The following is a 22,944-nucleotide window of genomic DNA, read 5'->3' as shown; positions in this document are numbered from 1 at the left end:
GAGCTCTAAGAACCACAGACAGCTATGTACATGCTATGACCTATACCTCTAGCTCTATTAAAGGTTCAAGAGTCATGATTAGAGAGCGCTTAGTGCAGGCTCAATGTTAAGCAAAGGTAGTCATTAGTTAGATGTTGGAAGTACCTTCTTGTTGAAAGACCACCTGCTTATCTGCTTTGGATGAGGATTAGATTTTGAAAATCTTCAACTGTTTGGGTTTTTTAGTCGATTACTATGATTAGCACAACTTTAAGTTCTGTGTGGTCTTCTGTCTCAGACTTGTCACTTATTTCAGTTTTGACCTGAGACTCTGATGTCCTTCCAGCAGAGCCAGTCAAGTAATTGAGAGCTCTAAAAGAACAGTAATTATTAGATTTGTAGAGTTGAGTCTTGTTTCAGTCCCCTAGACTGGTAGAGCGCTGTCTGGTTGGTTTTCTGGTCAGGGTCAACGATCAGCTGCATTGCTGCCTCTATTCTCAAGGTTATAACCACAGAAACATGAACTTTTTTGGACTTTTGGACTGATAGTTTCAAGGTTAAAACAAAAAGTTGTCAGACTATTCCCATATGGTGGGTACAGTTGGGTATGGTGAATTTCTTTCTTAGAATAGTACATGACCACAGAAATCAGGACTGAGGACTTGATCAGCCATAGCTAATATCTTCATTACAGCCAATTGTAATGAAAATCCCAAACACAGGATGTGAACTCATCCTGACAGTTGGAATCACTTTTTCTGTTTAATGGCAGGAGAAACAGTTTTATTTAAGTAATATGGAAATCCTTTAAGTGTCCCCTGGTAAAATCCTCCACGTTGTCCCGTCTTCTTCTGCAGAACCAGTCAATGACAACGATAAGTTCTAGCCTCCAGTGCTGTCGTTACCCTCAAGGTTAGATATTGCCTAAAGCCTAGCAGAGTAGCAATAGAATGTGGCATTGTTTCATGAGAAGATAGAACATTCTGGTATAACAGTGAATATATAACATATTTTGTCAAGAAAGATACACATTTTTCAACATGATCAGATGAATACGAGTGATTCAACAAAAGAAGCAAATCATTTAGGTCATTATCAAACAAAACTGCCAAACTTTTCTGCTTCCAGTTTGTCAAATGTGGCAATTTACTTCTTCTCTCAGTTTCATATAGTTTTAAAATGAAAAAAAAGGTGTTATTTAGGTGGTTATGATAGACTTTTACAACTATTTTCTGATATATTTTAAACAACATTTTGTATTTTTTGTTAAAGCAGTAGTTGAGAGAAGATTTGAAAATATAATTTGCAGTCCCCTGAAATTTAATGAGTATGGGGAAAGTTTGACATTTTTTTTACCTCTTATTATGTAAATGTGAGTAAGATGATTGACTACACAAAGAAGAAAAATGAAAGAAAACATTGTGCTTACACTTACTAATTTTGTACGTTAATTCAGTATTTTAGAACTTGGATGAATATGGATTTAAACAGCTATGAAAGCATTTTCAACTACAGACGTGGTAACCAAGTAATCAGGATGTCATGACCCTTCTCCCCTCCCTGACTTGGCCTTTTTTTGGCCTTTCCCTCACTCCTCTCTACTTGCATCCCTTCCACGTTATCTCTCTGCCTTTCTCTCACTCCCACTCTACTCCTCCACTGCCCCCCCAACGTCCCCCTCCTCTTCTCTCCTCTCACCCTTTCTCCCTGTCTTTTCTATGTCTCTCTATCAGGAGGAGAAGAGAGGCTCCCCAGAGGGACTGTGGTTCGTTCCCGCTGCCGCCTACACTGGCTTAATGAGGAGCCTGCGGGAAGGGGTGAGTGTCTCTGTGTATGTCTGCGTGTGTCTGTTTTTGTGTCTGTGCCTGTGTAGCTGTGACTAAGTCTCTCTCACTGTGTGTGCCTGCGAGTTTGTGTGTGCGAGTGTGTGGCAGGGGAACCCTGTGAACAGTAATGATGAGGCAGCTGTGGGGGCCTAAAGCGTTGTTTGCCAGCTGCAAGTCAAGGGCATGCAGAGCAGTCACACACACATGCACGCACACACACTCTCACCTGCATCAAACACAACCCTTTACTGCTCAGCAGCCTGACCTCAGCAGCAATTAGGACCCTCCAGACACACGCATGCAGTAGATGGAGCAGAAACACAAGCAGAAATATAGGTAGCTTTCTGGCTGTTTTTCTATTTTTCTGCTCTCTACTTCTATTTAATTATGCTTCCCCTCTCATGTTCTGTCAATAAGAAAGAAAAAAAGATAAAATATGACTTTGGTTGGTATAATAGTATAACAAAAGGTCACAGATGTCACAGTGATGAAGCTATGGCCTTAAACATAATTAAATTATTCAGGTAATATATCAATATTGGCATCATGCTACTGACAATTTGATATTTACCTGGTATTATTTTAGTTGAGACCCTGAGCTTCTTTACCTGAACAATATAGTCTGTGACTGTGTTTCCTCCTTAATTCATTGCAGCTGGAAGAACGGTGAGGTTTTAACATTGGCTACTTACACTTTTACATTTTGGTTTACTTCTTTTTGTATCAAATTGTTTACAGCCGAGGGCTTCAACATCATACCATAAGATATAATAGTTTTCTTCGTAAGTAATGTTTATACAAGGTGGGCAACTTCTGCCGAATAAGCAGAATTTTGGTGGGGGATGAGACTGATTCATACAGGGTACAGGTTGAGGGAGAGGAGAGTGTGGATGGATGTTGTTTTGTCTCTCAGAGGTAGAAGGGGTCTTACTGTGGTAGCCCACCAGAGCAGAATGAATATAGATGAAACTCTGGCCTGCACACTTGTCAGCTAGTACCTACTGTTGCTTCATTACCACTGGGAGTGTATTGGGGGGGTAGATGAACAGAGGAGGGGTGTATGTGACAGGAGGAGAAAGGAGGTTGACTTATTTATCATTATTGAGCTGTGAGAGGAGGCTGACGGAAAAACACACACACACACACACACACACACACACACACACACACACACACACACACACACACACACACACACACACACACACACACACACACACACACACACACACACACACACACACACACACACACACACAGCCTTAGGGACCAGACGCTCATCCCTAGACCCAACCTGCCTTCCTCTCTTTCCATCTCTCCCTCTCACCCTCCTCTCCCCTCCCTCTTGCCACCTTGTCTCTCTTCCTCCCTCTCCCTGACTGGCTGTTTTCCTCGTGGCTGCACAAGTATATTTGCTATTTTATTACAGGGCAGTCTTAATAGTCTAACTTTGTCTCATGGGCATTACATTTCCTGGAGTTAACACGCTGATCAGACTATACCATAGGTTACTATACTTCCACCAACCTATATTTGCACTGTTGAGATATGACCATCATTACTGATGCTGCAATGATATATATTTGTGGAACATTTTAAGAATACAGGAAGTCTCAGGGTTCAGCCACACTAGCATTTATCACAGTCAATTAAATGAATTGCATTGCAAAGGAATCGCTGCCATCACTGGATTTTCTCCCAGAAACAAAAGGTGTGGTTTGCAGACCTTTGTGAGACTTGAGTCAGTGATATAAATAGTCTCTTGAATAAACTGTGTTACTGTAACTTAACATCTAGTTTGCGACTTGGCAGGTTATTGTGGCATGTTCCTTGCTAGCTAGCATGTTAGTGTTAAGCTTGCCAACTACAGTACCTCAAGCATTTGCCCTGCACCTATTATATCACCAAGCTTCCAGGACCACCCAGTTCACAAGGATGTGCAAGTGGATTTCTCTGCTTTGAGTGGTCCCTCACTCATCAACCATCATACTGGGATAAGCCTCCCAAAGGCCAACTAATGCACTCTGCCTGGAATGGTTTAGGGTTGGAAGAAATGCATGTGAATGCATGTTTTAGCTCTTTTGTTGGTCCCAACATACTGCTGAGGGAAACAGCTGTTAGATGCTCTACTATGTTCACCAGCTAGTTCCTGACTTTGTCTGCCATTCGGTGCTGGACAGGTAATGCAGCATACAGTTGTTTTTTGGGTTGTTGTTTGTTTTCTTGCTGAAAGCAGCTCCTTGCTCCTGATTTGAAATGAGTTTAATAAGTGGAGTTGCTGCCTGAAAAAAACAATACAATTTTATATAGAGTAGCTAAGCTGAGGGGAACTGCAGGCACCATCCACACTAATACGTTTTCGTTCTAAACAACTCTGTTCACACAAGCGTTCAGCAACATTTTGGAAATAATCTCCTTCCATACTAACATGCCTGAAAACGTATATCACATAATCTTTCACGTACACTTGGCATGCGCGTGCTGTTGTTAACAGGAAGCAGATTGTCTACTCTGCAGTTGGTACCTATAATAAAGGTCTTGTTCCATTGTATTTCCCACACACGCCTTTAGGCCTTGATCTATCTCTCTCTCTCACACACACACACACACACACACACACACACACACACACACACACACACACACACACACACACACACACACACACACACACACACACACACACACACAGACACACATTACATTTACTTTTAGATGAACAGTTAAAAATAGAAGTTTTACTAGATTATGGGTCAAGATATTTGGTCAAGGTACGTCTCTCACATGTTCCCCCTCGGTTAGCGACTTCTCACACTTGTAGCTCTGCTGAGTTGCTACTGATACTGGAGAGCAGCATTTATTCTTTTGTTCGTTTATAGTTTGTGAACTTTAAAATAGTTGTGCTGAACAAAATAAGCATGGATAATTTTTAAAACGACAAAGTATACGGTGTGGATGAAGCCTGTAGAGTTGGTTGATTATTTTCTGTGAGTCCTTCACAACATGCAGCACCTTCCACATTCCACATTTGATTCATTTTTTATGTAAAATTATTGATTAGTGCAACTTTCAAAACATATTTGAACTAGCTAACCCCCTTCCAAAGATAAGTCAGACACTGGATGGGGCCATTTAAGATTCAGGAATATTGATTTTATGTATTGGTTTTACCTGACCTCGGGTTGAATACGAAATATGTTGTGCACTGTTAGCCTATGTAGGGGATATAAAGTATGTTGCAGTTTGCTGTGGTTTTACTGTATTACAATGCAGTTCTGAAGAATCCAGGAGCAGAGTAAAATTCACTTTGAATTAATTTTCTCTTGAGCATAAATAACAAATTTTATGTTTTAACTACTCTTGGCTGACCTTTTTAGAATGTATATCGTCTGATTTGATATGTGTCCAACTGTATACTTGTAATTTTTGTTTTATTACTGAAGTGGTGGCTCCAATGTTTAGTGATGCATTACCCATGTAGTGTTTGTCTGGAGAAGGAGATTGTCTACCAATGTGCTAAATGTAAATCCAGTGCCACACACTGTTTATTGCATGACAGCTTTGAGGAACAGCGCCAATACCCTGTCTAATGTGCTCCAGGCAGTTTGATTTTGAAGCGGTTTCTGACCCCCTGGATCACCCCAGACCCCTCCGCTGCTGTTGAGAGTTTTCCTGATTTACAAGTAAAGCACTGGAGAGAGGGATAGAGATCGTTGTGGTAGAAGAAGGGGTCGACTAGGGGGGCACAGAGCCAAAGCGAGCATGGTGGGTTTTACCAGTGGAGCGGGGGATAGTGGGGGATGGCAGGGAATGACAGAGAGAGAGAGAGAAGCATCAGTGCATTGGGAGAAGGAGAGGAGATGGCAGGGAGTCAGAGAGAGAAAGAGAGAGTGAGTTGTACTTGGAGAGGGGGAGTGAATGGCATGGAGTGAAAGGCAGGTTTCCAGGCCAGACTTGAGCTGCAGGAAATTATTTATGAGTCCGATGGAAAGTGTGTGTGTGTGTGTGTGTGTGTGTGTGTGTGTGTGTGTGTGTGTGTGTGTGTGTGTGTGTGTGTGTGTGTGTGTGTGTGTGTGTGTGTGTGTGTGTGTGTGTGTGTGTGTGTGTGTGTGTGTGTGTGTGTGTGTGTGTGTGAGTGTGTGAGAGGGGGATTTCTGCCTTCTGCCCCCTGGCTTCTATCACTATAATACTGTTCACACATAATTTTTTACACACACACACACACACACAAACACGCGCAGCAACGGTGAGCCTATTAATGATTTATCACTATCTTCCACAAAGGAGAAGAGAACAGAGGGGGTATCGCTATAACAGTCATGGGTCCTACCCTTGTGTCTCTAACATAAGATGACCACTCCATGTGCATGCATCCACAAACACACTTAAACACACACACACACATGGTTACTGGGTAGTATTGATTTGCAATTTTTTGAAAGAAAATTGTTGAAACGTCCATTACGCACAGAAGAAACAGGGAGAGATGACAACTAATAACAGTGTTTGTGAACCTGTCTGTTCACTTGCCTGTTTATCCTATTTTTCCTTTTGTATTAGCCTTTCCTTTTCCTATATAAGATTGTATTCCGATACTGCCTTTGTCTCTATTTGCCTACCTGTATTTCTGTGTCTTTATTGGTTTGTCTCCTTGTTTGGTCTGCTGATTTGCCTGTTATTTTACATATGATTGTCTGTTTGTCTACTTTCCCATTTGTCTATTTGCACTTGTTGCTCTTCTCTGCTGTTTTGTCCACATGTCCTTTCCTCTTCCTTCATGCCCCACTGCCTGTCTGTTAGCTTGTTAATCAGACAGGCAGTGGGTCTGTCTCTCTCTTTGAGTGTGCCTATTAGGGCTGTTAGATGTTCTGTGTGAGGCTGATAGATGGTGTCTGTGTCTTTGCCATAGGGGCTCATTCAAAACCAGGTGCACTGGCTTCTGAAGGACTTTAATTACAGAGGGAAACCACATCAGACATGTGAACAGGCACACACAGGCATACACACAAATCCTGCGTCAAATCATGTGATGTAGTTTTTGTGATGTGTTCTCTTTCTACTCGAGACTCAGAGGCCAGGTGCAAACATGTTTGGATATAAAACTAATCTACTGATCGACACTTGAAGACAGGATTTTATTGTTCCATATCTGCCTAGCCTTTTAATAACTCTTTTCATTTGGAACAGAGGTTTTTCCAACTTTCTTTAGCCAGGGGATCAAAGTGCGTAAATCTTATCTGTCAGCCCTGAGCCACAAAAAAGGGGAGATTTTTTTAATTCAATCCAGTTGCCAGGAAGCCAGTTAGTCCTGTTGCAACTTGACAAAAAAGATGGAAATCCTATTTAAAAGATAAAATAAATGTTTTTCAGCAATTGACACATTCAAACCTGGGAAACCAGAAATCTCCACTAGTCTTAAATTAAGATAAAAAGTGCACACTCAAAAATGGCTGGATGTTTGACATTTGAAAGTAAGAGAGTGTATATGCCATTTAATTAGATCTGCCCCATGACACCTATAGAAGGCTGAACATCATGCGCTAAATGAAGGTTCCAGGTTCAAGAATAATTTATTGTCAATATGCAACACAGGGATGCACAAACATATTCAGTTGTAGCCCATTTGTAACACCTGGCAAACAAAACAAAATAAAAACAGTAGTACATTCCTGTAGTGCATTTTCTTTGCATTATAAGGAAAGTAAACAGCAGTACCAAAAACAATTCTCTTGGCAGATAATATGGCCGACATCTTCACATTAAAAATTCAACCTGAGGAAAACATTGTCCATCAACTTTGATTGTGTTTGAGCACCGTGCATCATGATGTAAACACAGAGTCCACCTCCTCTCGTCCCACTGGAGTCCTGCGCTCTGTCCTGCTGTCCAGCCGTCAAGTGCAGCTTGATCCAGGATGAACGATGGAGATAGGTCTCTGTGAAGATGTGGGCTCAACAGTCTTCGCCCTCCCGTTGCTGGGTTTGCCTGAAGTCTTATTACATCCATCTTATTTTTCAGCAGCCGGGCATCAGACAGCCAGCAGTAGGCTGTGTAGTGGAGTAGCCTCAGGTCCTAGCTGGGTTAGCTTAGCTTCCATCTCGCTCTCCTCGCTCTCCTCCCTGGGGGCAGTTTAGTGGCATTTGGTCCGGCAGGTCTGGCTGGTTGGTCGGCCGTGGGCGGTGATTGTCTCAAAGTCTTCTGCACTTAATCCAATCCCCATGCTTCCTCTACAGATGTCGATGAATGTATTCTGTCACATGCCATTAGTGATAAACACGAAAAACAACAACAGATAAAGACAAAAATGTAGCAGAATTCATGGAAGCTACAGTCCCTGCCGCAGCATGTACATGCGCTGCCGTTGCCATAGCAACAATCTGCCAAATTAGTTCCTTACTGATTCTATAAAATCTATACCAATCATCATTGAAGAGATACAGAGTTGTAGAAACATTTGGGATCTTTGAGATAACTAATATATGAATTGTCCAAACGTTTTCTGAAACTCAATCACGGGATGGGAACATTGTTTTACATTTACTTTACACTTGATCATCAAGTAATTTTTAGATCATGAATCTTAATTACACAATATTTTTGGTAAGTTTGACATTTCTCCACTTTTTTCTACAGTTACTGTTTGTGTTATAAATATTGTTCAACATTTATTTACTATTATTTGTTCATTTTATAATTATTTCAGTTATTCAGACACCTTGAATCTAATTTACTCCAGCCCAACAAATGTCCCTCACACTCGGGGGGAAATTTATCAACACACTATAAGAGCACTGTGAGAGCTTCAGAGAGGAGGTGTTGTCAAATGAAGACAGATGGGGAGACAAGGCTCAGTGCAGTCACTACAGTTAGCTGTAAAATGATTCAAGCAGGTCGGGATTTGATGTTTAACATTTGTATTTAAAAAATTAATAGATAAAATAAAGCCTACCATATTTGATGACTTTGTTCATCCCCTAACTTTTCCTCTTACACTAAACTAAGTTGACATTCTTGATTCTTAGTGGAATGTCTTGTCAACTATTGTATGAAGGCCATGCAATTTGGTATATATTCATCTTCAGGGTCCCAAAGGGATAAAGCTTAATCATTTTGTTATCTCCTGACTTTTCATCTAGCGCTACTAGCAAGCCTTGAGCAAAACTTTGTATATACTAATGTCTATGCCCAAATGCCTGGAAACTAACTGCATTCCCATCAACCTCAGCTTTGTGTTGAGTGCCGTAGACATTCTTTAACAACAGATATTTTCACTTGACATAGCAAAAAAAACACAGGTGAAACAAAGTTATTTTGCGATGGCTCAGTCCGATTAAGTGTCTCAGTAAGCCATGCCAACGAGCCAGGATGCACAATACCAGGGCCTTCAACTTTCTCAACTAAAATGAAAGCAGTTGGTATTACTGTAATCAATTACACCTATGCTTTTTCTTTTGTGACATGCCAAAATGTCTGTGAAAAAGGTCTATAAGTTTACTATTTTGGCATGCAATCAAGTTAAATGTGCTGAGATAGTGAACATGGTAAACATAACAGATGCTAAACATCTGCATGTTAGCACTGTCATTGTGAGAATGTTAGAATGCTGAAATTTGCATTTAGCTCGAAGCAGCGCTGTTTACAGACTACAGTGTAGTGAGCAAAGCTGTAGAATCTTAGTCCTTTGCTCAACAATAACCTGAATATGTTTAAGAATAGTTGAAAGATAGAAGGTGAGGGGGACAGCCAACAAAAATCTCCTCACATGTTTAAATTTGGTCTGTTTGGTTGTGTACAGACTGCCTCTCATCTTTTAAGAAATGCAGGTATTGTACTGTGATTTTATGATTCAAAATGTGTCCTGTAAAATTATAGATCTCTCACCATTTATGTTCAGACTTGGCAAAGTCTTAGAAAAAAATCTTGGATGACCTTGTAGCCAAGTTATAAGGAAAGCCGTTGCAAAATTTGTACTCTTTTACTTTGGCTTTCCCAATATGTGAGGTTTAAGTAGGACACTGAGTATAATATAATGAGTGTGTTTCTCGGATGAACTTGTTCCTCATACTGGGAGAAATTATAATGAGAATAACTTGCTCTTTCCTCTGTCTCCTGCATTTCTTCCTCTGCATCATAATGATGGAGTTTCTTGCATGAGCCACTTGTTTCTCACCACATGTAAGGATATCTCTCTCAGTGCATCTCTCTTTCTCTCTCTCTTTCTTTCAGTCTCCCCCTCTTTCTGTGTAGTCCCTGGCAGGGCTACAGTCTATTAAACACACAGACAGTGGGTGCTCCCCCGTGGGCTCATTAGTGAGCTGGCCCGCACAGCCTGGGGAATGCTGGAACAGACCATTCTACTGGTTCCCGCAGGGGTGCCAGAGGATTCATTACGTTGTCATGCTACGTAGTCCCTTGGTGTTGAATACACAATGTGATGTCCTATATTAGATTAATAGGTAATAGATTATTTTAGCTCTCGGTTACGATTGGAGTTCCCATGTGTGTGAATAGGCTGTTTTGATTCATATAAAATGTTAAATAACTGTGGATCACAGCTTAACCATTGGTGCATTGTTATGTCAGAGGTTCATCCTTGCCTCCATAAGTGAATCAAGATTTTCCTTATTTCAAAAATCTAAAATCTTTCAGGACACAAGGTTTCTGCAGGGCAGTAGGGCCAGTATTCTGCTGTTATTGCAGAGTGCATATGTTAAGGCATATGGGGTTGAGATACATTTTTCTATATTGAAAGTGTGGTGTAAGTGTTAATTAACAGGGCTAACAGTAACACCTGCATTGACAATCTGCTCTTTCTGACACACAGCAGCTATACACAGTTTAAATGTATGTCTATTACGATAGATAATAGATAAATAACATTTCTTTGAAGATGTGTATTTCAATTTCAAGACAAATAAATATTCCCTCATCCTAATCCACATAATCTACATCTGCTGTCCATCCGTGTATTGAGTGTTGGAGCTTTTAAAGAGGAGGGGAATATGGAACAGAAGTAGTTTATTTAACCATCTTACACCAAAACTATGGCTCTTTGAAACATATTGAGCACACAGATGGACAGCAGAGAAATGGATTGTCCAAAAATTAGTCACCATTTGAGTCCATTGTACATGAAATTAATTCCAGCTGATAACAGCTGCACTTTCGTGATAAGGAACAAACTAAAATCTTTGCAAAACTAGCCTTTAAGTTTAAAGTTTGATAGTGATTTTCATTGGAGTATCACTGTAATTGTCATAAGTCTCCACCGTAAATTGCCATGATTAAATTAATGTTTCAGCTGTTATTATAAACCTTTGCCACGAAATACAGTTAACCAAGTGTTATGAATAGATTCCTTTGTATCTCATATCTAGGGAGAGTGGCGTCTTAAGTGATGTAACACAGTGAAACACAATAATAACCTGACAGAAGCAATCACTACTGTTCTACTTCCTGTCTTTCTCCACAATGACTTTCCTGGAAAAACTAATTTCCTCAGCCACAGAGATTTCATTAGCCTGGCCCCATTGTTGAACACAAACAACTATTCTCCACTCGGAATAAGGTGTGTGGGCACATACAGTATACCCATAGCTATATACACACTAACTTATACTCACATACACACACACACACACAAAGGTTACCTCACTCTTGTTTTTGTATTGAGAGCTAATCTAATCGTCAGTTTGTGATTGCGTTTGTTCTTCGTTGCCTTTTGGTGTATGACATTTTTCAGTAATAGAGTTTTGAGTTTGTAACTCAACAATGAACACAAAATGAGGGGGGGAAAAAGCAAAAAAAAACATTTTTTGGACACAAACCACTTCCTGCTGCTCTGCTATTACTGTAAGATGTATGTGCACATGCACACACACATAGAAAACTAAACTTAACATATATAAGTACTAATTGAAGATATCAACTACTTAGCTGTTCTACTGATACATATTTATACTGGCCCTTTGGACGAAGCAAGAGGTTTTTTAACACTTACTGTGTACAACATTCTGTTCTCACAGTCTATATCATCTCTAAACATGTTGAATATGCTAAGGAGGGTCACTGGGGTCAGTGTCATAGTGTTAGTGTTGGTGGACTCTAATTGTCAATAACCCAGTACCTTAATTCATAATTTCAGTTAGTAATATATACTTGTTCAAATTACCTGGTTGGTTATTGTTCCAAAGTTGATTTATATGATACAAAAGTCTTGGTGTGTCTGTCTTACAGGATGATTCCATAGTTCATCACATGGCTGCTAAAGCCATAGAGAACATTTCCACCGCTGTCTCTGGACCCTCCCACCACCTGGTTACCACAGAGATAGGGTCCGCCCTGTGGTACCTGTTCACTCACTCCACTGTGGAGGCTGTCAGAGTCACTGCCATCTCTGTAAGTTCACATGCTTGAAGACACACACGGATAAACACTGACATAGATACATACATAGTAAAATCTCTGTGGAACCAGGCAGCAATCTCCGGTTCTGCCAAGTGAAGTGTTAAATGTCTTTAAACATTGCATTATCGCGACTGACCAGCAGGGGGCGACTCCTCAGGTTGCAAAAAGAAGTATGATTGTATTGAAGTCTATTAAAAAAGGACCCTACATCTCATTTGATTTATTACCTCAGTAAACATTGTGAACATGAGTTTATTTATATATAATATATTTCTTTTTTTAACTACATCAACCAAAAATCGAGATGGGCTACATGCACTTCTATTAACATAGCCCTCATGCAACATTTTGATGTTCCTTATTGTCAGATTGTGAATCATATTAACTTCTTTGTTAATGGCGCAGTGGGTGATATTATAAACGCATTTAGGTTAATGTTCACCCCATTTATGTACAGTTGAGCACTTGTTTCTTGTTTTAAGATACTAACAGCTTAATATTTGCAACGTCAAGTGTAACATGACATTACAACGGCATGGGAACGCAATCCATTAATGACATGCATTATCTAGATGTGTGTTTAACTGTCTGTCTCTATGTCTCCAGGCTCTTTCAAGGCTAACCCAGGTGGTCCCAGCAGTCTTCTTGGCAGTGATTGACACCTGTGGCCCTGCGGCCATCTTGGAGGGTGTGGGTGGAGCAGGGGCCAGGGTCCAGCAGCATCTACTCACTGCTATGGCCGCTGCCCTACTCACCTCAAGCATCCAAACACACCGTGTCACACAGAGCAAGGTAAATGTAAACTCTTATGCACACCTCCATTAGAATGTAAGAATACATTGCAAAAATTCTACAGGAAGGTGAAAACATCACTACTCGAGAGGTTTCATTTGTAGCCTTGTTGCTGGTAGCAGATTTAAGTAATATTAATTAATTAATATCAACATATGTAACTATAATTAATAATTGAATTATGAATTAGAAACCTATAAATTAATATAAAATACTTATGGTATTCAGCTTACGCCATAAGACACCATTACTTTAACTAACAGTATTTAGAGTCCAGAGTCGAAGTGCAGTGTACAAGAGAGGACAACTGTCCTCCGAAGTCATCTTGCTTTATCTTCTTGAGAAAAGGGGGTGCAGTGTATGGCTGGAACAGCAAACCACTCCCATATTAACCACTTTCTTGGTATTTTCATTTTAGCCTTATTTTACAGAATTAATATTAGTTACTCACGTAGTCTATTCAATTCTTCCATATTTGAAATATGGGCTAACTCAGCACCAAAATGTTACCAAACAGTTTGATGAATGGATGGAATGGATAGGATTAAACTCAACATTTAATCACAAATGTGTGTCCTGGTTGAGAGGCAAGATAGGGAGGGGAGAACGCCATCTAAAGAATCTGATTTTTAAATTCGATGGGTCTCTGTTTCCTCAGGAATGTGGCTGATCGTAACCAGAAAAGTGGGGTCATAAAAGCTTGTAGGGTCATCTATAACGGTTTGAGTGCCATGGTTGACCCAAAGTACAATCTTGAGCTTGGCCAGGCATATGGTAAATTGAGAGTCTAACCACTTAGTGAACTAAAAGTTCCTGAGAGAGATATTTTTACACAACAACCAAGGAAAGAAAACACAACAAACATGAGAAACAAATTAAACTACCTTAAAATTCTCTAAATATTGACTTTATGCTTTCTATCTCTCTTTTTCTTTTTCTATTTTTCTATCTGTCTCTCTGTCTTTCTCCGTCTCTGTCCGTCTGTCTCTCTGTCTCTCTTTCTTTCTTACTTATAGTTCATGAACTTGCTGAACTGTGAGTGAACTAAATGTGATGTATTTCCTATTTAATTTTTCACAAGACAGCCCATACTGTGTATACGAAGTCCCAATCTTAGTGAGGCAGAGGGGCTAAAATTGATTTGAAGGTTTTTAACTTGGAGTCTAGCATTGGTAATTGACTCTGAGCTGAATTTATTTGCATTGAGCATCCAATTTAGCTCCAGCATTCAAACTTAGTACTTCAACTCTGCTATAATTATACACTGATATGCATTCACCCCCCTTTTCTCTCCCCTGGCACAAAGACAGACAGTCCAAGAGTTTGTTTACACAGAACTCTGTCTGTTGTGTGTGTGTGTGTGTGTTTGTGTGTGTGTGTGTGTGTGTGTGTGTGTGTGTGTGTGTGTGTGTGTGTGTGTGTGTGTGTGTGTGTGTGTGTGTGTGTGTGTGTGTGTGTGTGTGCGTGTGCATGCACATACGCTAATTTGTAGAGTGTGTCAGTATCTAGGCTAATTGGCTGAATGAACACGCTACAGCCTTCTACTTCAGCAGAGCATTATGGGTAGTGGGGAGGGACTTATCAGCTAGGCACACACTAGTGGGCTTTGAAATTAATTAACTTGGTGTGTCGTCCCATAAACACACATGCGTGCACAATTTATCACATTAGCTCACACACACAGACACACAGACAGTCAGAAGCGTATGGTGTTGGTGATAATGATAATGGTAATGAATGTTGGCCAGTCACAATTTTTTTCGACCAGTTACTGCTGCTGAGTTTATGCTAAGTGAATGGATGTCTAAAGTAGCTGTAGGCATACAAGTTTGTTTTTTGTGTGTGTGTGTGTTGTGTGTGTACATGGTTGTGTGATAATGTAGAGTCTGAGCTGATTAAAATTTTTGCCTCTTAGTCAACACATTTTCAGATTACCTTAGGGAAAATGTTACACAGAATATGTTCTCATTTCTTTGCATACATTATTTAGATACATTGCAGGAATATATTTTGACAAGACAAACTGAGAACAAAGCAGTGTGTACAGTGTGCAGACATTGATTGTCTTTATACTCAACCTACTTTGTTGGGATGTAACCATGTAAACATTTACGTGTTGCGTTGCAGTGCTAAAAGTCCGTTCCATATAGCTGGCTTGTATTTACATCAAAGCATCGTATCTTGGATTGTACAGAGTCAGTTTCACTTTATTCATTTGTGTGTTTGGGTCTTGTAGGATTTGGTGTTGAAGGTGCTGTGCTGTCTTGAGAGTCCATCCACAGTGACAAGAGCCAAGGCATTTCTACTGCTACTGCTACTAGTACAGGACAACACACACACACTGCTATACTGCTGTCAACACAGGTAAATACATGCACACCCACTTACACTCACACAAAGACAAAATCTCTCCCTCAGGATATGTTATTACATGCTCCTAGCCAGATTGTGTAAGTACATTTGTTTCAACCTACTAACTGAGCAACAACTAGAAAGTAGCCCACAATTTGTCACTCACCCTGACCATGGTTGTTTGGAAAATGACCCATCTTATGTCTACTGGATATCAGAAGCTCGTCATGAATAACTCTTTGAGTTAGATGAACTACATTTTCCTTTTAAAGCATTGTCAAAGAAAACCTAAAGGTTTGGTGTAAACTGTGTGCACTTTTGTAGAAACTACCACTCTATGTGACCCTTCATTTTGTTTAAAAAAAAGTAACATTCTTTTTAAATTTACTATACTGTAATACGGTTATAACACATTTTTGCTTACCATGCTGCCTGAGAGTGATGTGTCTGTTATCTTACCACATAGTAAGTCCTACTGACTGACTGTATTGAGATTTGAACCCGTGAAGCTTACTCATAGCTCCACTCGAACCACTGGCTAATTAGTTTCTCTGGAATGTAGTTGCCCATGTTCACACAGAGTCTGAACTGTCAGAGAACAAACAAATACCATTTGTGAATTCCATTTCAGGGTGGGATTCCTCCTTAATTATTTAGCTGTAGCTTCCAGACTGTTTCCTCTTACACAGCTGCACTATAGCTAAAACTGAATTCCCTCTTCACGATACAGTGTGGTGGGGCAAATCCAAAATCTTGCTCCAGGTTTTTGGCATATTTTTTATTTTTTTTAAGAAATGGCATTTGTTGTTACTGCCACAACAATTACTTAACACAGTGAATTTGGTGTATAATATCCAATGGTTAGTTCCAGCAAATGCTTGGATCAAGAGTCGAATCAGATGGCTGGTGTTATTTATTGATTACTTGGTAAAAAAGATGACACACTAAGTTCAAGAGCTTTTCGTTCCCACTAGATGGAATGCAGAAGCCTATTCAGAGTCTATATTTAGATGTGTTATGAAAAACACTGTTTGCTTGTGAAAGTGACACGTGTACACAGTACAGATTTGTTTGATTGTTATAGGCAATAGAAAGTTGACCTCTTAACTATACTGCTACACAGCAGCTGATTGTGTCTGAGCAAGATTCAACATTAAGATCAGTTTTCTCCTGTCCACATTACAAGACAGTAGTTTCAAATTTATTAACTCATAAGAGCATTTTAGAATAGCTCATGTTTTACAATAACAGTTAAAGATTTAGTAGATTATTGAACCAACAAATTTGGCAAAGCATGCTTTTGTAGAGTGATTTATGTTGAAGCAGAGGTTTCACATTCTGATACAAGTACTCATAGATTGCTTTTCAATACAGTGTTCTGGTATTTAAAGCAGATTTATTTTAAGAAGGGAGGCTTTCTTCATAAAAATGCTGCCTGGGGCTGTTGGCAAGGCGGTTGTACTCTGTGTAACCTTTGCGTTAACTAGCACAGCAGCCGTGGGAATGATAATATAAACGTATGTACCCTGGACATTCAGTTTGTGCTGCTGTATGTTGTAACTTCACTGGAACTTCAAATGGTTCATTAGCCGGTTGTCCTGTGTTTCACCCCACAGTAACTTGCAATGCATCTGTAAATATGCATGATGCATATATATATATATATATATATATATATATATATGCATGATATATACTCCAATTAATTATATATATATATATATATATATATATATATATATATGCATATGTCTGTCTCACACACACACACACACACACACACACACACACACACACACACACACACACACACACACACACACACACACACACTTTCTCGCTATCTGTCCTTTTTTCTTGCTCTTCCTCTGTTCACTGTGTTAGAGCTGTCAGAATTGACCTGCCTGTCTCTCTCCCACTGAGCACTCTGCATGATTCCACCACACACACAGGCACACGTCCCTCAGCCCTGCTCTCACCCAGGCACGTTGTGTTTAATTAGCTCCTCAGTGGCGTGAAAATATGTGTGTGTTGTGGTGTGTATGCGTTTTTGTCTGTATGAGATAAACATGCTCAGGCCTCACTGAGGAAGTGTCAAGATTGCCATTGGGAGTGGAGTGTGATGGCTTTCAACAGACGCAGTCTCTCTCACACACACACACACACACAAACACACACACACAGAGCAGAGACCTTGTAGGTCGGTTGTGTGTGAATACTTTGTGAGTCTCCCACAGCGACTGACAGAGAGGCGGCAAGTTTGTCTCTCTTTATTTAGCAAACGGGAAAAATGGCTGGAAGACTTACAGAGGACCACACTGGCAGAAGTCTATCAGTGAAACAAATAGGCAGAGAGACGGGGAGCAGGCATAGAGCTAACACCATCATCATATGACAAAAACCTTGCAAAACTAATGACATTCCCATCATCCTTGGCTGTAATGTGTGTGAAGCACAATTTAGGAAATGTTAGAATGCTGAAAAGCTACACTAAGATGGTGAACATATGTAAACATTATACCTGCCGAACAACAGTATGTTAGCATCGTCATTGTGAGCATGTTAGCATGATGATGGCATTTATCTTAAAGCATCGCTATGCCGAAACCCAGCCCCACACGGCTCCTAACATGGCTGTAGACTCTAAGTGTCTCTCGAAGGCAAACACTTCAAATCATTACAGATTAGACCCTTTCATCTACATCAGACAACTTTTGAAAAATAAGAATACATAGAAACACACAAAAATAATAAAAAAAACACTTTCTCAACGTGCACCGTCTATCCCAAAGCCACTCCTTCCAAACAAGCTGCATGGCATTTATGAGGCAACTTAATACTACTAGTTGTAACTCAAATGTTCTCCCACCAAAGAAAACATTTACAGTCCTGTGGAATTATTATTGTGGAATTTCTTCATTTTGTTTGTTTTATTTTTGCATTTTCATTTATAATATTATCATTGTGTTCAATACCTATAATATGTTGGTAAGATATTAATGTGAGTAATTTCTTTAATTTCTTTAAGGTTGGAAGTACTAAAACCATAACAATAACATCAAATGGAAAAACTATTTTGCAACCCCCCTGATACTGACTTAATATAGCAACAGCAGCTGTGTTGGCTTCCATCTAACTGTGATTCGTGGCTGCTAATCTTTTATGCAACATTATGAGGAAAAATACTGAATTTGTAATCCCTGACTCCCGCTGCACAATTCTCAGTCGAAAGCTTAGAATCAATATTTGCTTACTAATATGACCTCTCTGAATCTCTTTGCATTTGTATGCATCCATGCTTTTTGTGCTTGTGTGTGCTTATACACACATGTTGGTGGGTTTGTGTGTCAGTAATAAATACCAGAAAGCAGTGGTGACCTTTTGGCTCTGCTATGAATTTGTGAATAGAATATTATTGATTACTGTTCAATAGAAGCAGTCTGATGAGATAAAAACATTCCCAAATTCAGGACCTTCTGTTAGTCTCTCTCTTGGCCAATCTCCCTGTCCCTCGTTTGTATGCATCCAGTCAACATTATAGCCACATTTACCAGAATAAAATGAAACCCTAAAAGCAGTCAGAGTGAACAAAAAACTTAATGTGACCCAAAATGCATGTGTGTCTTTGTGTCTAGACTCGTGATGCACCTGGAGAGAGACCTTCGCAAAGCCACTCCCCTCAGAGAAAACCCCAGCCAATTAGGATACCTGTCCCAGTGTCTGGATTTAGTGATTGTATACCTGGGTGGCACTGCACCACTGATACTGGGTATACACGCACGCACGCACGCACGCACGCACACAAATTCCCCTCTGCATAAGTGTGCTTGTTCTTTGTATATTCCTTTTTACAAATCAATATACTCATCATTGTTTTGATAAACAAAATATTCAAATGCAAATATTTTATGGCTAACTATAAGAAATACTGTTATCGTGATTATGTGCGCTTCTCTTGGTGTTACATTTTAAAAGTAAAAGACGTTTTTAATAAAATACTGCAATACATTAAGTCCCAAGCTGCTACGCTCATCCCTTCTCATCTCCTCTTGTGTCTCCATGTGTCCTCTACTCTCTCCAGAGGATGTCTTATGTGCATTACGAGGTGTGATCGGGAGGAAACACCCATCTACAGCCCAGAGCAGACAGCTTAAGCACACTTTGCCTACAATGTCTGTAGTGCTGGAACTTCTTTCATCACAGGTAACTTAGACCTTAAGGAGTTTTATTCATTGTTTGATTATAAAATTCTAGCATTTTTGCTTCCAATACACATCTGATTTTCTCATAGATCACCAGCACCCATTCTCATTGTTCAGCACAGTATTGCACTTTTTATTTAGTTTTATTTAGGCCTGTTATTAAACCATGTTAATGTCATGATGCACTTGTGCTTTGGTACTGTAAGTCTAGGTTAGGGCCAGATAGATACACCTTGTTACAGAAGGTGCAGTGACACCGAACATCATGTTGGTTTGAAACCTCCAAGAAAAAAAATGTTATGTGTCTTCCTGCTCTTCCCCTCCCAACAGCCCTTCACTAATTGTCTGTGTGACTGTCCTCTCATAGGTCTTTAGATGTCAAATTGTATCTGAAGAGTTTCTAGCTCAAATTGGATTACTTCTGGTAAGTGTTTGGAAGAACAGTATTATGTTTGATTGTTGATTGTTCGACAAACTAAAGGCATAAAAAAATACTGTTAAAAAAAATTAAATCGTATTTTGAATTTCAATTAATTCGAAGTTAAAGTATACAGTTTAGTGGAATTCCAACAATATTTAAGCCATTAAGACAATCAATGTAAGAAAATGATAGTATTGATATCCATTGCTGATAATATTCAGACCAGGAGAAATTTGGGAACCAATTCCATAACAATACATAGTGATCAGTGCGTGCTTAAAGAAAAATGAGAACCACCAATAATCACAGAGCAATACAAAAAATACATAACTGTTGTCTTTTATCTATATGTCATTTCTACCCTCTCTTTTTCTCAGAACTATATCACCTCTATAGAGTCCAATGAAACAAATCTGACCAGTGCTTTGGGTGAGTTACTTTCTAGATTACTATATTTTTTTATGCATGTTCCGTAAAAATCTATAATATTGTATTTCTTTGACCAAACTAAACCTGTTCACTTTTCGTTTACATATGTTCACCATCTTATGGATTGTGTTTTCCTTTTGTACACTTTTTTATGTTTTTGGTTATCATTAATAGTTTTACCTGATGCTTTTACAAGTCTTCATTTTGCTTTAAATGGTTAAACTAACAGTTTAAAATCAGTAAAACTGTTAACCAGAATAAATAAAGACTAAAGTAATGAATTAAGCATTATCTAGCTGTACATAAACTCACAAGTGATCTTTACAATAAAGACATTTTTGATATCTGAAAAATACATCCAGCCTTGGGGAGACAGGTGTGGTATTGCATTTCAAGTGCTTGTGCAGGCAAGATGCAAGGTCAGTGCCTTGCTCAAAGGCTATAATATTAACAACATTCCACAAATTGAGTACACTCAGCCATCTTTACAGTCTGTGGGTCATCCTCCCCTTGTATTGAGGAGGCGCTTCAGTAGGGCTAAATTATATTTTATTTTCCATTAGGTGCAGCGGTGTGTGAGGAATTGATTAAGACATCTCTTTCCATTGTGGAAGTCCTGAGTCAGCACCATGCTCTCATCACTCCACATCATAGTACTGTAAGTAAATATGCAACTGCCTTCCCGTTCTTCTCTTCCTGACACAGCGCTGAATGACAGGTTGTGTTTGTGTGTCTGTCTGTTGTAGTGTCTGGCTGACTGACTGACTGACTTTTTTGTAAGAAGTTCAATAGTGAATGCAAGAACACTTTTTTAGTGTGTGAAAGGACTTTTTTGTGCTTTGTGAGCATAAACGCAGTATGTAAGAGCTTTTTATGTTTGTGTAAGACATTACATTACAGTCATTTAGCAGACGCTTTTATCCAAAGCGACTTACAATCAGTAGTATATTACATACCATTCACCCATTCACACACTGATGACAGGCTACCATGCAAGGTGCCACCATCAGACTCTAACTAACATTCATGCAACATCCAGTCCACACCGATGGCAAGCCTTCGGGAGCAACTTGGGGTTAAGTGTCTTGCCCAAGGACACATCGACTGCCGAAGCCGGGTATCGAACCACCGACCCTCTGATTGGAGAACTACCTTGCTCTCCACTACGCCACAGCCGCCCCGGGAAGAGGTTCAGTTGTGAATGTGGGAGGCCTTTCATATGTATGTGCAAGATAATTTGAATTATGGTCTATACGGCCACTCCTAGCATACCAGGATAATGACAAGTCATCTCCAAAGTCTCCTATATTTCTTTACGAAACTCTCTGCAGACGGTCGGTCAGTCAGTCGGACCGACCGACGGACCGACCGACTGACTGACCGTCTGCAGAGAGTTTAGTAAAGAAATACACATACATATGAAATCCACTCACACACTCAAAAAGTACTCTTTCATTCACTATTGAACCTTCACAGAAAAAGCTCTTACATACTACGTTTATGCTCACATAAGCACAAACAATGCACTTACACACTCACAAAGTGCTCAAAATATTATTTCTGTAAGCCGCATTTGTGATTTAGTAATGTGTTTGAGATCCTTTCAGTATTATGTTTGAGATCCTTTCAGTAGTGTGCATGAGAGTAAATCTCAGTTGAGAAACGGCAGCATTTCAGTGTAACCAGAATGTTGTATTCTTGAGCTCTGATTGGCCCTTTCCAGACTCCACTATTTTGCTACTGCTGCCTGTTTGAAGTGAAATAATGGCACGTGACCGTTGTTCCACTTGTCTTTTCAATGCGACTTTTGTCATTTGATCATGCCGGAACACATTAACTGTCAATTATACGCTGCGAGATCGGATATCGCTGCCATTGGGAGCCGATCGGCCAGACCACATGCGACGTGGCCTTCATTGAGTTCGTATTTCAGTGATGTGTGAACAGCACGTGGGCACAATCTGGACAATTTATCAAACATAGGTCTCCAATCTTCTTCCCCCATCCAAGTAGTTTCTCTACCGAGGAGAGGCGAAGGAAGAGAGGAGGAAAACCAAGGCTCGAGCCCTGCAGGGTCTGAGTTTTGTGAAGTTACTGCATATGAACACGTAACATTTCCTGAAATTGCTGCTTCCGAATAGATGCTTTTACATAACAAACTACTGGGATAATTTTATTGTTAATAATTTATAGGGAAATATGTTTATTACAGAAGTAATTAACTAGGAAGTTAGTGAGGAAGAGTAAGCAGTCAAAGACTTATTCTTTATGTGAATTTTAATTTATAGGAGAGTAAATGTGTATAAGAATTGTCAGGTGTATGTTGAAGAGTCTCCATGAAAGTCTCTAGTTTTTGTCCATTTCATTTAGTGCCACTGGTTTTATATCAAGTGTTTGTCTTCCAGGCTAGTAAACCTGTCTAACAGTGGTCAGAGCACAGAAGGTCAGCTTGTGCGCTATTAGGCAAGACACTAATCAACTATTGAACCAACAGAGCCTCATCAAAGCTGTGTGTGTTTCTTTGTGTCTGTGTGTG

The 22,944-nt window shown here is 39.7% G+C and overlaps 1 protein-coding gene across 4 annotated transcripts in view; it reads left to right on the top strand.

Moving 5' to 3' along the window:
• Nucleotides 1-22,944, top strand: part of ulk4 (unc-51 like kinase 4) — a 75,212-nt gene that overhangs the window by 16,236 nt on the left and 36,032 nt on the right. For 3 of the 4 annotated variants that reach the window (XM_054622474.1, XM_054622473.1, XM_054622471.1), the window contains exons 19-27: nucleotides 1,713-1,796; nucleotides 12,042-12,203; nucleotides 12,819-13,004; nucleotides 15,241-15,368; nucleotides 18,992-19,125; nucleotides 19,438-19,559; nucleotides 19,926-19,982; nucleotides 20,357-20,408; nucleotides 20,972-21,066. In XM_054622474.1, coding sequence (XP_054478449.1) covers nucleotides 1,713-1,796; nucleotides 12,042-12,203; nucleotides 12,819-13,004; nucleotides 15,241-15,368; nucleotides 18,992-19,125; nucleotides 19,438-19,559; nucleotides 19,926-19,982; nucleotides 20,357-20,408; nucleotides 20,972-21,066 — 1,020 coding nt within the window. The remainder of the gene's footprint in view (nucleotides 1-1,712; nucleotides 1,797-12,041; nucleotides 12,204-12,818; nucleotides 13,005-15,240; nucleotides 15,369-18,991; nucleotides 19,126-19,437; nucleotides 19,560-19,925; nucleotides 19,983-20,356; nucleotides 20,409-20,971; nucleotides 21,067-22,944) is intronic. The other variant, XM_054622472.1, reaches the window with a different exon arrangement.

The sequence above is a fragment of the Anoplopoma fimbria genome, chromosome 20 (assembly GCF_027596085.1).
Source record: "Anoplopoma fimbria isolate UVic2021 breed Golden Eagle Sablefish chromosome 20, Afim_UVic_2022, whole genome shotgun sequence".
NCBI classification, from domain to species: Eukaryota; Metazoa; Chordata; class Actinopteri; order Perciformes; family Anoplopomatidae; genus Anoplopoma; species Anoplopoma fimbria.
This window is presented reverse-complemented; position numbering and strand designations above follow the sequence as displayed.